The sequence below is a fragment of the Mirounga angustirostris genome, unplaced genomic scaffold (assembly GCF_029215605.1).
Source record: "Mirounga angustirostris isolate CCGP_5_RB_7025 unplaced genomic scaffold, mMirAng1.0.hap1 SCAF_1, whole genome shotgun sequence".
Taxonomy (NCBI): Eukaryota; Metazoa; Chordata; class Mammalia; order Carnivora; family Phocidae; genus Mirounga; species Mirounga angustirostris.
In genome coordinates this window covers 205,198,635-205,217,095 of record NW_026991709.1, presented here as the reverse complement: position 1 = coordinate 205,217,095, position 18,461 = coordinate 205,198,635, and the positions used below count along the sequence as shown (strand labels likewise).

The 18,461-nt window shown below is 40.0% G+C and overlaps 1 protein-coding gene and 1 pseudogene across 1 annotated transcript; both read left to right on the top strand.

Annotated features, from left to right (window-relative positions):
- Positions 1-2,997: 2,997 nt before the first annotated feature.
- On the top strand, positions 2,998-3,930 carry LOC123842292 (olfactory receptor-like protein OLF4). Its single transcript, XM_045871656.1, has one exon. It carries the CDS (start codon positions 2,998-3,000, stop codon positions 3,928-3,930), a length of 933 nt encoding a protein of 310 aa, XP_045727612.1.
- Positions 3,931-15,445: 11,515 nt separating this feature from the next.
- Positions 15,446-16,423, top strand: LOC123834007 (olfactory receptor 7C2-like; annotated as a pseudogene).
- The last annotated feature ends 2,038 nt before the right edge of the window (positions 16,424-18,461 follow it).

Here is an 18,461-nt window from a genome sequence, read left to right as displayed (position 1 = left end):
TGAAATTTTTGTGTGTAGTTTTCTTGATGTTCTAATATATGCTATGGTTACATCAATATCAAGGTCATAATCCTCTGAGTTTTAGTAAGATCTGAGAGAGGGGACCAATTTCATATTCTTCCAAATAGGTATCCCTTTATGTCATCATTTATTTAGCAATTCAACCTTTTCCAACGAAACTGAAATGCAACCTTGCCATGTAGTAAATGTCCTTAGACACTGAGACCTAATTCCTGACACATATAACAAATAAAAACTGAGGATCTGTCATGGGCCAGAACATTCTAGTAACATCACATGTTATTACATGTAATATAACATTACATGTTATATCCTTTCATATCTAGGCTTTTTCCAGTTTAGTTATTAATCCATGTTGATATCATTGATGATTGCTATTTTATATCCCATTTCAATTTGCTATGGTTTTTCATACAAATTCACCTAGGACAGTTGTTTTGAAACTACTCATTTTACATTTTAACCTGGTTTTGTGATCCCTTCATATTTTTCATTCTCTAACTTTTCATATTCTTAGGTCTTTTTATATTAAGCATTTATATTCACATAACTTGGTGAAAAAAAAACAAAAGTAAACCAGGAAGGTGAAGTCTGTGGACTTTTGAATCATGTATCATAACAGTAAGGACAGAGCACAATGAAATAAATGTGTGTATGATATGAAGTCTGCAGACAGAATGATATGAAGCAAATTATTGAGTACAAAATGATTGAATTGTCATGGTGTGGACAGGATTACAGAGCATGGTCTGTGGACCCCTTTGCACATTGGATGAAATCCAGTTTGAGGATTAGAGTGTTCCCCTTGGGTTTGTCAAAGGAGAGAACAATACCCAAAGCCCAAGAATATCAATAAAAAGATTCCACATTACAGAAGGGAGAAAGGGGCTAACCTCATTTCCTATCAGACCACATATAAAGAATCGGCCAAATAATGATGCAGGAGGTACAGGAAAAATAAGTCTTCTATGCTTGATATAAAAAATGCCCAACTAGTTGTAATGTAAGGGGATTAACATAAGAATAAAAAAATTTTTTTTAAAAATGCCCAACTTTTGTTGTTTTGTATATACTTCCTTTTGTGAGGTATTGGTTTAACCCTTTGCTAATTTGGGGGGGTGTACAATATAAATATATGTATTACACCTAATTAGAACCACACATTGAGTTTAACAGTCTCAACATAATTTTTCTAGCATTGCAGTAATGGCAATTTAATGGTAAAGAATATGAAAGACCCTCAAAAGTGTGAGTAGCAGACTCTCTGTGAAATTGACATTAGCACTGAATAAATTAATCAATTATATATATGCATATATATACATATACACATAAATATATATATGTTTACATATATTATTTGTCCATGGGAGGCTTAAGAATTGGCATTTCTGTAAGTCAAACAGAGAAAGACATGTATCATATGATCTCACTGATATGAGGAATTCTTAATCACAGGAAACAAACTGAGGGTTGCTGGAGTGGGGGGTGGGGTGGGAGGGATGGGGTGACTGGGTGATGGACACTGGGGAGGGTATGTGCTCTGGTAAGCGCTATGAATTGTGCAAGACTGTTAAATCTCAGATCTGTACCTCTGAAACAAATAATGCAATATATGTTAAGGAAAAAAAGAAGAAGAAGAAGAAGGTAGCAGGAGGGGAAGAATGAAGCAGGGGAAATCGGAGGGGTAGACGAACCATGAGAGACGATGGACTCTGAGAAACAAAGTGAGGGTTCTAGAGGGGAGGGGGGTGGGAGGATGTGTTAGCCTGGTGATGGGTATTGAGGAGGGCACATTCTGCATGGAGCACTGGGTGTTATGCACAAACAATGAATCATGGAACACTACATCTAAAACTAATGATGTAATGTATGGGGATTAACATAAGAATTAAAAAAAAAAAGAATTGGCATTTGTGCACTTTACAGGAGAAAGATCACTTACCTGGCATACTTGGGTTGGATCCATTCCTAACATAACCAGGATGGTGGGGCTGAGAAAGACAGGGGAATAACACAACCCAGGAGGCCACGGTGTCCTGTGTGTGTGTGACTAATAGAGTGTGAGCAGCCCCCACAACAGGGTGCCAGGACTCATAACTCCCAACATGACACAATACAGGGGTCAGAACTCGATCAAGAGAGGCCACTAAGAAGGGGATCTTGTTTAATTCATGGGATGCCTTTGCAACACGATGAATACAGTGGGAGAGGCAGCGTGGACAAGGAAGTCCCTGTGCCTTGAGGGTTCAGAGGTAGCAGAGAGGCCACTTCCCTCCTCAGCATGTCTGACAGTGTCTCTCCTCAATCTCCCTCCTGTTCATTCCCCTTGCAGCACTGGCTTTGCTTCTTTGACTTGAACCTTGGAAACAAGTACCTCCCTCGAGGCTTTTGCATTGGCTGTTCCCTCAGCTGGGCACACACTTTGCCCATATTCCTTCATCATACCCCTCTGTCTTACTTGAGGTCTGTGTTCCAGTGTCACCTTGTTTGCAGAATGGCCTACATACCCATGAAAATAGCATGCCCTATTCACTCTCTGCTTTATCCCTGCTTTCCTTTTCTTCATACCACCTGCCACCACCTGAAATACTATTTAAATTTCTTATTTGTTAATGTATTCTTTCTCCATCATTGAATGATAGGGACTTTTGTTCTTTACCACCCCATACTCCTTGCCTACACAATGCCTAAAATGTAGACAGCATTCAATTTATTTTTCAGAAACTTAGAATAATTTTTAAAGTAAAATTATAGAATACATGACCTTTGGTAAAAAAGTGATTGGAACAAAAATTCCAAAACTATGGGGGTATAGAAGTTCCCCTAAAGTGGACCATATGTAAGCACAACATATTAAAGTGAATTTCTAGAATATAAAATTTTAAAAGTAGCATTTAAAAACTGAGAGTAATATAAGATCATGTGAAAATTAGTCATGCTATTTGCTTCTGTCCTTGAAGTCACCTCCACCACATGGAACCAGGAAATGAAACACAAATTTCAAAGTTTCACCTTCTAGGACTATCAGAAGACCCACAACAGCAGCCCTTCATATTTGGGCTTTTCCTCTCCATGTACCTGATCACTGTGTTTGGAAACCTGCTCATCATCCTGGCCGTCAGTTCAGACTCCCACCTCCACACGCCCATGTACTTCTTCCTCACCAACCTGTCCTTTGTAGACATCTGTTTCACCTCCACCATCATCCCCAAGATGCTATGGAACATCCAGACTCAGAGCAAAGTCATAACCTATGAAGGCTGCATCACACAGATTTATTTTCTCATACTCTTTGCTGTGTCAGAAATCTTCCTCCTGAGTGTGATGGCCTATGACCGGTTTGTGGCCATCTGTCACCCCCTGCACTACACGGTCATCATGAACCCCCGGCTCTGTGGACTGCTGGTTCTGGTGTCCTGGATCATATCTATCCTGAATTCCTTGTTACATAGTTTAATGATGTTGCGGTTTTCCTTCTGTACACACTTCCAAATCTCCCACTTTTTTTGTGAACTCAATCAGATGATCCAACTTGCTTGTTCTGATACCTTTCTTAATAACTTAGTGATGTATTTTGCAGCTGTCCTGTTGTGTGGTGGTCCTTTTGCTGGGGTCCTTTATTCTTATTCTAAGATTGTTTCTGCCATATGTAGAATATCATCAGCTCAGGGCAAGTATAAAGCATTTTCCACCTGTGCATCTCACCTCTCGGTTGTCTCCTTGTTTTATTGTACATTGCTCGGTGTGTACCTTAGCTCTGCTGCTCCCCAGATCTCCCACTCAAGTGCAGTGGTCTCTGTGATGTACACCGTGGTCACACCTATGCTGAACCCCTTCATCTATACCCTGAGGAACAAAGATATAAAGAGGGCTCTGAAAGGAATCATTGGGGTTCCAGTGATGTGAGGGCCAATCATCCTGGGGCTGAAGAAGTGCCCATGATTGCAGGGCTCACAGCGTCAGAGCCAGGAACTGCCATTCTTTGATCAGACTGTGGAGGTAGAATCGGCTCCTTCTATTTATTTCCTGGAATTTCCATTTGTTTGAATTCAACTTCTCCATACATTTAAATAACTCATTTTATTAACCTTCTACTCTATCTGATACACAAATAGTTTTCACCTTTGTCCATAATATACTTTTCAAAGTTTTTTCCAACCTTGATCAAAAATATTTGGAAATTCTCATTTATTGCACAGGGTACCATGGATTTCTTAAGAATACTTTCTACTTGGGGCACCTGGGTGCCTCAGTCAGTTAAGTATCTGCCTTTAGCTCAGATCATGACCCCAGGGTCTGGGGATTGAGCCCTACATTGGGCTCCCTGCTCAGTGGAGAGTCTGCTTCTCTCTCTTCCTCTGTGTGCTGCACTCCCTGCTTATGCTCTCTCTCTCTCTCTCTCTCTCCCTCTGTCAAATAAATGAATAAAAAAATCTTTAAAAAGAACACTTTCTACACAAAAAACATATATCATCCCAAGTAATTTTCTCTTACGTTAAAAGAATAGTCATGTTATTCATATAGAAAAAAACTAGTTTGATAACTATGGTCATTTATATAATTTTACAATAAAGGAAAGTATGAGATCCCAGCTTTTACCTTTTTTTTTTAATTTTATTATGTTATGGGGTTTTTTTGTTGTTGTTGTTTTTTAAGATTTTATTTATTTATTTGAGAGAGAGAGAATGAGAGAGAGCACGTGAGAGGAGGGAGGGTCAGGGGGAGAAGCAGACTCCCTGCCGAGCAGGGAGCCCGATGCGGGACTCGATCCCGGGACTCCAGGATCATGACCTGAGCCAAAGGCAGTCGCTTAACCAACTGAGCCACCCAGGCGCCCTCCATACAATACATCATTAGTTTTTAATGTGGTGATCCACGATCCATTGCTTTCGTATAACACCCAGTGCTCCATGCAGTACGTGCCCTCCTTAAAACCCAACACCGGGCTAATCCATCTCCCCACCCACCTCCCCTCTAAAACCCTGTTTGTTTCTCAGAGTCCATAGTCTCTCATGGTTCATCTCTCCCTCCGATTTCCACCCCCCTTCATTTTTCCCTTCCTTCCCCTAATGTCCTCCATGCTATTCCCTATGTTCCACAAATAAGTGAAAGCATATGATAATTGACTTTCTCTGCTTGACTTATTTCACTAAGCATAATCTCCTCCAGTCCCATCCATGTTGATGTAAAAGTTTGGTTTTCATCCTTTCTGATGGCTGAGTAATAATATGCCATTGTATATATGGACCAATCTTCTTTATCGATTCATCTGTCGAGGGCATCTCAGCTCTTTCCACAGTTTGGCCACTGCGGACATCACTGCTATGAACATTGGGGTGCATATGGCCCTTCTTTTCACTACATCTGTGTCTTTGGGGTAAATACCCAGAAGTACAATTGCTGGGTCATAGGGTACCTCTATTTTTAAATTTTTGAGGAGCCCTCACACTGTTTTCCAAAGTGGCTGTACCAACTTGCATTCCCACCAACAGTGTAAGAGGGTTCCCCTTTCTCCACAACCTCTCCAACATTTGTTGTTTCTCTCCCTGCCCATTTTTGCCATTCTAACTGGTGTAAGGTGGTATCTCAATGTGGTTTTGATTTGGATTTCCCTGATGGCTAATGATGATGAACATTTTTTCATGTGTCTGTTAGCCATTTGTATGTCTTCTTTGGAGAAGTGTCTTTTCATATCTTCTGCCCACTTTTTGACTTGATTATTTGTTTTTTGGGTGTTGGGTTTGAGAAGTTCTTTATACATCTTGGATACCAGCCCTTTATCTGTAGTGTCATTTGCAAATATCTTCTCCCACCCTGTGGGTTGCCTCTTTGTTTGGTTGACTTTTTCCTTTGCTGTGAAGAATCTCTTTATCTTGACGAAGTCCCAAAAGTTCATTTTTGCTTTTGTTTCACTAGCTTTTGGAGATGTATCTTGAAAGAAGTTGCTGTGGCCGATGTCAAAGAGGTTACTGCCTATGTTCTCCTCTAGGATTTGGATGGAATCCTGTCTCACATTGAGGTCTTTCATCCACTTTGAGTTTATCTTTGTGAATGGTGTTAGAGAATGGTCGAGTTTCATTCTTCTGCATGTGGCTGTCCAATTTTCCCAACACCATTTATTGAAGAGACTGTCTTTTTTCATTGCCTGTTTTTTCCTGCTTTGTCAAAGATTATTTGACCATAGAATTGAGGGTCCATATCTGGGTTCTCTATTCTGTTCCATTGCTCTATATGTCTGTTTTTGTGCCAGTACCATGCTGTCTTGGTGATCACAGCTTTGTAGTATAGCTTGAAATCAGGAAATGCGATGCCCCCAGCTTTGTTTTTCTTTTTCAACATTTCCTTGGCAATTCGGGGTCTTTTTGGATTCCATACAAATTTTAGGATTGTTTGTTCCAGCACTTTGAAAAATGTCATTGGAATTTTGATTGGGATGGCATTGAAGGTATAGATTGCTCTGGGAAGCATAGACATTTTCACAACATTTATTCTTCCGATCCATAAGCATGGAATATTTTTCCATCTTTTTGTGTCTTCTTCAATGTCTTTCATGAGTGTTCTGTAGTTCCTAGAGTATAGATCCTTTACCTCTTTGGTTAGATTTAATCCAGGGTATCTTATGGTTTTTGGTGCTATTGCAAATGGAATCGTTTCTCTAATTTCTCTTTCTACAGTTGCATTGTTAGTGTATAAGAGAGCAACTGATTTCTGTGCATTGATTTTGTGTCCTGCCACATTATTGATTTGCTATATGAGTCCTAATAATTGGGGGGTGGAGTCCTTTGGGTTTTCCACATAAACTATCATGTCGTCTGCAAAAAGAGAGAGTTTGACTTCTTTGCCAATCTGAATACCTTTTATTTCTTTTTGTTGTCTGATTGCTGTTGCTAGGACTTCTAGTACTATGTTGAACAATACTGGCGGGAATGGGCATCCTTGAGGTATTCCTGACCTTAAAGGAAAGGCTCTCAGTTTTTCCCCATTGAGGATGATATTCGCTGTGGGTTTTTCATAGATGGATTTATGAACTTGAGGAATGTTCCCTCTATCCCTATACTCTGAAGAGTTTTAATCAGGAAAGGATGCTGTATTTTGTCAAATGCTTTTTCTGCATCAATTGAGAGGACCATATGGTTCTTCTCCCTCCTCTTATTAATGTGTTCTATCACATTGATTGATATGCAAATGTTGAACCACCCTTGCATTCCAGGGATAAATCCCACTTGGTCATGGTAGATGATCCTTTTAATGTATTGTGGGATCCTATTGGCTAGGATTTTGTTGAGGATTTTGGAATCCATATTCATCAGAGATATCAGTCTGAAATTCTCCTTTTTGATAGGGTCTTTGCCTGCTTTGGGGATTAAGGTAATGCTGGCCTCTTAGAAGGAGTTTATAAGTTTTCCTTATGTTTCTATTTTTTGAAAGAGCTTCAGTAGAATAGGTATTATTTCTTCTTTGAATGTTTGGTAGAATTCCCCAGGGAATCCATCAGGCCCTGGACTCTTGTTTTTTGGGAGGTTTTTGATCACTGCTTCAGTCTCATTACTGGTTATTGGCCTATTCAGGTTGTTGATTTCTTCCTGTTTCTGTCTTGGCAGCTTATAGGTTTCCAGGAAGGCATCCATTTCTTCCAGATTGCTCAGTTTATTGGCATGTAGTTGTTGATAATAATTTCTAATACTTGTTTCTATTTCCTTGGTGTTAGTCGTAATCTCTCCCCTTTCAGTCATAATTTTATTAATTTGGGTTCTTTCTCTTTTCTTTTAGATAAGTCTGGCCAGTGGTTTATCGATCTTATTAATTCTTTCAAAGCACCAACTTCTAGTTTCATTGATCTGATCTACTGTGTTTCTGGTTTCTAAATCATTGATCTCTGCTCTAATCTTAATTATTTCTCTTCTAACGTGTGGCTTAGGCATCGTTTGTTGCTTTTTCTCTAGTTCTTTAAGGTGTAGAGTTAGTTGGTGAATTCGGGATTTTTCTTTTTTTTTTTTTTTTTTTTTTTTTGAGTGAGGCTTGGATGGCTATGTATTTCCCCCTTAGGACCACCTTTGCAGTATCCCATAGGTTTTGGACCGATGTGTTTTCATTCTCATTGATTTCCATGAATTGTTTAAGTTCTTCTTTGATTTCCTGGTTGACCCAAACATTCTTGAGCAGAGTGGTCTTTAGCTTCCAAGTGTTTGAATTTCTGCCAAATTTTTTCTTGTGATTGAGTTCCAGTTTTAAAGCATTGTGGTCTGAGAATATGCAGGGAATAATCTCAATCTTTTGGTATCTGTTGAGACCTGATTTGTGACCCAGTATGTGGTCTATTCTCGAGAAAGTTCCATGCGCACTCGAGAAGAATGAGTATTCTGTAGTTTTAGGGTGGAATGTTCTGTATGTATCTATGAGGTCCATCTGGTCCAGTGTGTCATTGAAAGCTCTTGTTTCCTTGTTGATTTTCTGCTTGGATGATCTGTCCATTGCTGAGAGTGGAGTATTGAGGTCTCCTACAATTAACGTATTGTTAAATATGACTCTTTATTTTGGTTAACAATTGGCTTATGTAGATGGCTGTGCCCATGTTATGGGCATAGATATTTACAATTGTTAGATCTTCTTGTTGGAAGATCTTTAAGAATCTTTAAGAATGATATAGTGTCCTTCTGTGTCTCTTATTACAGACTTTAGTTTAAAATCTAATTTGTCTGATATAAGAATTGCTACCCCAGCTTTCTTTTGAGGTCTGCTGTCATGGAAGATGGATCTCCATCCCTTCACTTTCAGTCTGGATGTGTCTTTAACTTCAAAATGAGTCTCTTGTAGGCAGCATGGATGGGTCCTGTCTTTTTATCCAACCTGTAAACCTCTGCCATTTTATGGGAGCATTTAGGCCGTTCGTGTTGAGAGTGATTATTGAAAGATATGAATTAATTGTCATCATGTTGCCTATGAAGACGTTGTTTTTATAGATTGTCCCTGTAAATTTCTGTTGTAGATCACTCTTGGGGGCTTTCTCCTTTTATAGAACCCCTCTTAATATTTCTTGCAGGGCCGGCTTAGTGGTCACATATTCTTTCAGTTTCTGCTGGTCTTGGAAGCTCTGCATCTCTCCATCCATTCTAATTGAAAGCCTTGCCAGATAAAGTATTCTTGGCTGCATGTTCTTCTCGTTTAGTACCCTGAATATGTCTTGCCAGGCTTTTCTGGCTTGCCAGGTCTCTGTGGATAGGTCTGACGTTATTCTGACATTCCTCCCTCTGTACATAAGGAATCTTTTCCCCCTAACTGCCCTTAAGATGGCTTCCTTGCTTCTAAGATTTGTGAGTTTTACTATTACATGCCAGGGTGTTGGCCTGTTTTCCTTGATCTTGGGAGGGGTCCTCTCTGCCTCTAGGACACAAATGTTTGTTTCATTCCCCAGATTAGGGAAGTTCTCAGCCAAGATTTGCTCAAATACATCTTCTAGTCCTCTCTCTCTACTCCCTCCGGGATTCCAATGATTCTGACATTGGAACGCTTCATGGTGTCACTTATTTCTCTGATTCTATTTTCATGGATTTTGAGTTGTTTTTCCCTGGCCTCCTCTTCTCCCATTTTATCTATTATATTGTCTTCCAGGTCGCTTATTCGTTCTTCTGCCTCACTTACCCTAGCTGTTAGATTATCTAGATTGGATTGGATCTCACTGATAGCATTTTTAAGTTCTGCCAATTCAGCTTTCATTTCTGCCCTTAGAGACTCTATGTTGCCATTAATTGATTTCTCCATTCTAGTCATTGTCTTCACAACTGCTAGCCTGAATTCCATCTCAGACACCTTGGTTATATCTGCATCCATTTGTAAATCTGCAGCATAAGTCATAATCTCTGAGTCTTTTCTATTTTGGGAGTTCCTCCTCCTAGTCATTCTGTTGAGGGGTGGTTGAGGGAATGTATAGAGTCCAAATTATTGACCGGAACCCAAGCAAGATACACCTGTTTTCTTGAGACCTTAGGGTTGCTGGTCTCTTGTTTTCCCAGCCTGTCTTCTGGGGGAGGGGCCTGCCACGCTGTTACTCAGGAAACCCTGTTTGGGCGGAGTTGCCCTGCGCCCCTGTGGTGGGGGATGGGCTCGGTGGGAATCAGTCTTTGGGGCTTTTGTTCTCTGGCGCCTTTCCCTGGCCGCTTTCCACGTCTCTTCCGCGAGTCAGAGCAGAAGAGACCGTTTCCAACCCTCTGCCTCAGAGCAGAGAGACCTCAGTCTGTTCTTCAGTGAGCTCTCCAGGCCACACCGTCTCCGTTTCTGTCCGTGCTGCTATAAACTGCAGCGTCCTGGGTTGTGCGCCTCTCCGCAGCGCTCCCAGTCCTGCCTCCAGGTCGGGGCACGTCTCTGCCCTTTGTGCTTCTAAAACTGCCAGCCGCTCCCAGTTTGCACGTGCGACCCTGCCGCTCTGGGTTTCCACCCTGGGGGCTGCCCTAAAGTCCTTACCCTGCTGCCTGGGGTCTGCGAGTCTGTGCCCAGTCCCCAGTGAGTGAGGCTGTCGCTCACCGGAGTGTAGGATCTGATCAGAGTGGTCTGGTAGATATCCAGCTCAATTACGGGGACCAGTTGAAATAGGGTCCCCTACTCCTCCGCCATCTTTCCTTCCCCCTCCCATTCATACAGCTTCTGATCTATTATGTTACTTAATGTTCTGTGCCTCAGCTTCCACATTTGTAAAACTAGGAGAATAGTAGTACCCACTTCAGAAACTAAACATGAGGATTAAATTAAGGGAGATGATGCTAGGGAGGGTTTTTTATTGTCTCTATCGCCTAGTGAGCACCTACACCTGTTCATTATTATCACTGCGTTATTGCAACCACATATTCGTTTGTGAAATAAAAATATAAAAAATACTATATAAAAATATAGTAATGAGGGGCGCCTGGGTGGCTCAGTCATTAAGCATCTGACTTCAGCTCAGGTCATGATCCCAGGGTTCTGGGATCAAGCCCCACATCTGGCTCCCTGCTCGGCAGGGGGCCTGTTTCTCCCTCTCCCACTCCCCCTGCTTGTGTTCGCTCTCTTGCTATGCCTCTCTCTGTCAAATAAATAAATAGAAATCTTTAAAAATATATATAGTAATGATGTTATAATAAGCTAAGGCATAAAAAACACAGCACAAGTGCTTGACACATGGAGGTCCTCAAGACATTTTAGCTAATTTAACAAATGCATCATTCTCATTTATTGTGTATTTGCAAGTTTCCAGTCCCTATTCCAGATTTATATTTGTGTTAACATGTGAAACAATTGTGATCTATTTTTTTTCTAAGTAGGCTCCATGCCCAGCATGGGAACCAACAGAGGGCTTGAATTCATGACCCCGCCCCCCAGATGGAGACCTGAACTGAGATCAAGAGTCGGATGTTTAACTGACTGAGCCACCCAGGTGGCCCTGTGATCTATTTTCTAAGTGATGTAACTGCACATATGAACACTGCTGGGGTTTTTTTCTCTTGTGCCCACTTTTTTTCTTTTTGCTAATTTTTATTTTTGAATAATGTTACATTTACAGAAAAGTTACAAAAATAGTTCAGAGTTCCCATGGTAATGAAAACATTTTGGAATGAGATAGAAGCAATGATTGCTAAACACACCAAATGTACTTTCATGCCACTGAATGTTACTTTAAAATGGCTCCTGGGTTTTACATATGTGTTTTGTATCAACTGCATTACTAAAATCATATGCAGTTCAGAGGTTTTCAGCTGCCAATTCACTACCTGCAGCCAATCCATTATCTTCAAACAGTGAAAAATAGTTGTGTTTTCCATACTTAAAAGTCCCTTATGTCTTTTTCTCCTTGAATTGCTTTAGTTGTAATTTCCAAGGTGTTGATAAACAACAGCCGAAATAGTAGACTTTCTTTTTTCATCTTTCAAATTGTCATAAATTTTTTTTCTTCTAAGATTTTATTTAAATTCAAGATAGTTAATATATAGTGTAGTTTTGGTTTCAGGAGTAGAATTAAGTGATTCATCACTTACATATAACACCCAGTGCTCATTCCATCAAGTGCCCTCCTTAATGCCCATCACTCATCTAGCCCATACCCCACCCACCTCCCTCCAGCAACCCTCAATTTGTTCTGTATAGTTAAGAGTCTCTCATGGCTTGCCTTCCTCTCCATTTTCATCTTATTTATTTTTCCTTCCTTTCCCCCATATTCATCACTGTTTTGTTTCTTAAATTCCACATATGAGTGAAATCATGATATTTGTCTTTGTCTGACTGACTTATTTTGCTTAGCATAATACCCTCTAGTTCCATCCATGTTGTTGCAAATGTCAAGATTTCATTCTTTTTTACTTTTTATATTCTAATTTTCTGCATGCACATTTTATCATTAAGAATTTTTTTCAGCTTATGGCCCAGTTATTGATCTTTTCTTCTCTTATTTCTCTTCTCTTCTCTTATTTCTAGACTTTTTATTCAGAGAGAACTACTTTCAAAGATTATATATCTTCATATATAAATTTATATCATCTATGTTTTTTGTTTATTTTATTCTGATAGATTGTATGGTCTCTTGCTCCACACCTAACATTAAACATTGAAATTTATTAGGGAATGTAGGTACCTGGCTCGCTTAGTCACTAGAGCATGCGACTCTTGATCTTGGGGGCATGCAAGCCTCATGTTGGGTGTAGAGCTTACTTAAAAAAAAAAAAAAAAGCAAATATTAGAATCACTAAATTGTACATCTAAAACTAATATTACACTGTATGTTAAGTAACTGGAATTTAAATTAAAACTTTTTTAAAAGAAATTTATTAGGGAATACGGAGATCAGATTTAACATTATTTTTTCTTGCCTTTTTTTTTAAAGATTTTATTTATTTGACAGAAAGAGACACAGTGAGAGAGGGAACACAAGTAGGGGGAGTGGGAGAGGGAGAAGCAGGCTTCCCCCTGAGCAGGGAGCCCGATGTGGGGCTTGATCCCAGGACCCTGGGATCATGACCTGAGCCGAAGGCAGACACTTAATGACTGAGTCACCCGAGTGCCCCTTTTTCTTAATTGTTAATCATGAAACACTTATGCCTTTAAAATACCCTCTAAGCTATCTAGGAATAAAAAATGTAAGTTAAGTTGATTAAAAATATTTTTATATACCCCAAATTATGGTGAACCTCTTATAAAATTACAAAACTCCAGGATTATACTTTTGAAAGAAATGAAGAACAACTCTTACTATAAACTTGAGCAGTATTGAATTTCATATCAATGCAAAAAGACCTAAAGATAAGTAGGTGTTGTAAATTGATATTATTTGGAGAAAGTATGTAAATATTATAGAAAAACTTAAAATTATTAATAAAATCCAAAAATAGTTTATAAATACAAAAAAATCAAAATCCTTCCTAATATAATAGCAATATCAGAGATATAATTTGGGAGAATATCATTGTTAATGACATTAAACCTAAAATACATTAAAATACTGTATAGAAATCCTGCCATCTGGGACACCATGAATGAACTTGGAGGCCGTTTTGCTAAGTGAAATAAGCCAGACACAGAAGTACAAATACTGCATGCTTCCACTTACATAAAGTATGTAAAATCATCAAAGTCACAGAAGCAGAGAATAGGATGTTGGTTGTCCGTGGCTGAGAAGAGAGGTAATAGGGAATTGTTGCTCAACGGGTATAAAGTTTCTGTTGTGTGGGTTGAATAATTTATAGAGATCGGGTGTATAACATACTAGGTATAGTTAATAATACAGGATAGTACACCTTAAAATATGTTAGGAGGATAAATTGTGAGTATTCTTACCACACACACACAAAAAAAAAACCACTCAGAAAGAAACTTTGGGAGGTGGCAGATATGTTTGTTACTTTGATTGTAGCAATGATACCACAGGTGAAGTCATATGCACAAACTTACCAACATGTATATATCAGATATGTGCAATTTTTTGTAATCAACTATACTTTGATAAGGCTAGAAATAAAAGATGAACTTATGTGAAGACACAATATTTAGAAAGTCTAGGACACTATAACCGACAGATGAATGGATAAAGAAGATGTGGTATGCATATACAATGGAATATTGCTCAGCCATAAAACAAAGAATATAATCTTGCAATTTGCAACAATGTGGGTGGATCTAGAGGGTATTATGCTAGGTGAAATCAGTCAGTCAAAGAAAGACAAATGTTGTATGATTTCACTCAGATATGAACTTAAGAAACAATATAAGCAATCATAGGAGAGAAAAAAGAGAGAGAGAAACCAAGAAATAGACTCTTAACTCTAGAGAACAAACAGATGGATAGCAGAGGGGAGGTGGGCGGGGGTATGGGTGAAACAGGTGATGGGGATGAAAGAGGGCACTTGTGATGAGCACCAGGTGTTGTATGGAAGTGTTGAATCACTAAATTTTACAACCTGAAACAAATATTACACTGTGTGTGAACCAACTAGATTTTAACTAAAAACTAAAAACACACACAAACACACACACTAAAAAACAAAGAAAAAAAAAGACAAACAAAAAAGACTCTTAACTATAGAGGACAAACTGGTGGTTGGTGGGTGAGGGATGTGTGAAATAGGTAAAGGAGATTAGGGAGTACACTTACCATAATGAGAACTGAGACATGTATAGAATTGTTGAATCACTATGTTGTACACCTGAAACTAATCTAAACCTGTACTTTAACTATACTGGAATTTACAAAATAATTTTAAAAATTTATAAATAAATAAGTAAATAAGAAACTCTAGGACACTATATTTATAAATTCCATTTTTGCTGAATTTATATAGGGACACAGATAATATAAATGAAATATAAATGATAATTAAAAATAATAATATTGGTAATTTTTTTAGCAGAAGGAACACCCAAGGTCCAGACAAGCTAAGATATAGAAATTACAGAAAGGCAGTACAATGAAAGAACCTTTCAAAGATTAGAAGATCTGCCTGGCATTAGGGAATTCCCCATTCCCACAAGCACTGAGCAGAAAGTGCAACAGCAGACATCAGGGATAGGGACTATGTAGAGATGCAGACAAGCATAGAGCAGAGCTCCTCAAACTTGGATGTGCATCAGAGTCCCCAGGAGGCTCCACACCTAAAGCATCTGATTCATTAGGTCAGGTGGGCCTGAAAATGTGCCTGAAAATGTGCATTTCCAACAGGTTCCCAGGTGATGCTGATGACGTTAGTCAGGGACCACGATTTGAAAACCACTGACCTTAGAGACAATTTTTCCAGGTAGTGATGGTAACCACAATTTGTCAGCAAAGAAAGCCAATCATTAGTCAAATGAATGACTTCATGAATCCCCTGGGTTTGGATTAAGGAAATTTCTATCATTCTGGGGAATGCTTATTTGGAGTTAATCTTGTGTTGCTTTTCCCCTCCTTCTGGGCAAACCCAGTAGCCACATGGAAAGAGGAAACCAAACAGGAGTTGGGAATTTTCTCCTCTGGGGATTCACAGAGGACCTGGACCTGAAGGCTTTCTTCTTTGGGTTGTTTCTGTCCATGTATCTGGTCACATTCACTGGGAACCTGCTCATCATCCTGGCCATCTGCTCAGACTCCCACCTCCACACGCCCATGTACTTCTTCCTCTCCAACCTGTCCTTTGCTGATATCTGTTTCACCTCCACCACCATCCCCAAGATGCTCCAGAACATCCAGACTCACAGCAAAGCCATAACATATGAAGGATGTCTGTCAGATATTATTTTTCATTGTGTTTGGATGCCTGGACAATTTACTCCTGACCATGATGGCCTATGACCTCTTTGTGGCCATCTGTCAGCCCCTGCATTACTCGGTCATCATGAACCCCCAGCTCTGTGAGCTGCTGGCCCTGGGGTCCTGGTGCATCAGTGTCATGGGCTCCCTGTTGGAAACCTTGACCCTCTTGAGGCTGTCCTTCTGCACAGACATGGGAATCCCACACTTTTTTTGTGATCTTCCTGAAGTCCTGAAGCTTGCCTGTTCTGACACCCTCATTAATAACTTAGTGATGTATTTTGTGACTGTTGTCCCAGGTGTCTTTTCTTATTCTCAGATTTTCTCCTCCATCCTGAGAATTTCATCAGCCAGGGGCAAGTACAAAGCTTTTTCCAGGTGTGGGTCTCACCTCTTGGTGGTCTCCTTGTTCTATGGCACAGGGCTTGGGGTCGACCTCAGTTCTGCAGCAACTTCATCCACTAGGATGAGTCTGGTGGCCTCGGTGATGTACACCATTGTCACTCCCATGCTGAACCCCTTCATCTACAGCTTGAGGAACAAGGACATGAAGGGGGCCCTGGGCACGCTCCTCTGGAGGGTGGTGCCTCTCAGCGTTGGGACCATTACAGGATTCTCCTGAGTAGCTAGGCACACAATACTGAGGACCACAAATCTTAGTTTCCTTCATGCAATATTTTTATTTTTCCTAATTTTACATGTTTCCAAGCAAGAGTTGCCTTGGTTCTTCTCTGCCCTCTATTTTTCTTCATGTTCCATGGATTCCTTTTTTCATTTTGTAACTAGTCATTTTAACTTGATATTAAAAGAACCTGCTATTTTCTCAGTAATCTTCAGTGATGGTTTGGATTTCTTAAAAAATAAATCAAATCTCATGTGTTTAATGGATATCATCAAGGTGATAGGATGTGTGCCTAACTGGGAAATGTTGCCTTGCAAACTCATTTAGAGAGATGTTTTCTGAGGTTATGTGAATGGAATCAAGTCAAAGATTTGCCTCCAAAACTGAGAAAATAAATTCCTTGTTTAAGCCACCCAGTCTATGGCACTTTGTCATGGCAGCCCTAGCAAACTAATATACCCTGCTCCCACAAGGAGCTTTCTGCAGACACAGACCATTGATTATGGGCTAGAGGCAGAAATTCTGGTTTGAGACTGGGATCCCAGGCAAAGCTCCCCAGAGTCAAATGTGGAGTAGGATGTTTTATAAGCTTCTTGCCTTTGCATGGACTTTTCCAATCTCTGACACAAATGTTTCCATGGTGACTGCAAATAAGTTAAAGAATTCTTGGATCCCTTCTTCCAAGTTCTCTCAATTGTGTATGCCCAAGGGTTCTCTTAGGATCCTAAATGATGGGGGAGGAGGCATCCCCAAACATACCTGTACTTGAAGGTCCCTTCCCCCTTGAGAGAGGTAGGTGCTCAAGTGAAGTTAATTTGATTTAGAAAAAGCTAATGTTTATGGTGAGCTATTGTGAATTGTTTAAGACTGATGAATCACAGACCTGTACCTCTGAAACAATTAATACATAATAAGTTAAAAAAAAAAAAAAGAAGAAGAAGAAGATAGTAGGAAAGGAAAAATGAAGGGAGGGAAATCGAAGGGGGCAATGAACCATGAAAGACTGTGGACTCCAAGAAACAAACTGAGGCTTCTAGAGAGGAGGGGGGGTGGGGGGATGGTTTAGCCTGGTGACGGGTATTAAGGAGGGCACATATTGAATGGAGCACTGGGTGTTATACACAAACAATGAATCATGGAACACTACATCAAAAACTAATGATGTAATGTATGGTGATTAACATAATAAAATTTTTTAAAAATTTTTTAATAAAAAAAAAAGAAAAAGCTAATGTTGTGTTTCCTGGACAAAAGGGTTATAGAGTTGAGTTATACCCATGACATCTGGAATCATGTTACTCTCTATTTACTTGTGTTTTCCCCCAAGGTTTTATTAAGGTCTCATTTAATGTCCCACCTAGTTCATTAGGCTTGCCTGTGTAGTAAGGAGACACAGAGCTTCCTGGGGCCAGCATGAGGGTATCTGAGCCAACTGGTTTCAGGGGTCAAGAGTTGGGACTACAAGATGCAGCTACTCATCCCCATGGCAAGCTGCTTCCTCTATTCCCAGCCATGGGTGTACGAAGTAAAGGGTTAACTTGGAAGGCTAGGGGTACTCAAAGCCTGAATATTCCAGAGAAAGGACTTGCCCTTGACTGGCTCCTGAGAAATAATCCGAGTCCTTGGAATATCCTCCCCAATAAAAGTGTCTTTGTAACCTGGGGTCCTGAGCCATGCCAGGTCATCTAGGCTGACAATGTAATTTGTGGTGAATGACTGTTTTTGTTCACCTGGGGCCCTGGGCAATACTATATTCATTTGACTTCTGTGGGGGCTGAAGAATGAATAGTGAGGCACTCCATGCCTACAAGACAGACCCTCAATAAAAATCCTGGACACCAAGGCTCAGGTGAACTTCCTTGGCTGGCAGTATTCATACGTGTTGTCACACATCATTGCTGAAAGAATTAAGGGCGTCCATGGGATTCCACAAAGAGGGGACAATTGGAAGCCCACATCTGGTGTCTTCTGGACCCTGCTCCAGGCAACTTTTGTCCTTGCAGATTTTAATCTGTATCCTTTCACTGCAGTAAGTCATAAATGTGAGCATTATGGCTTTTCCGGGTTCCACGAGTC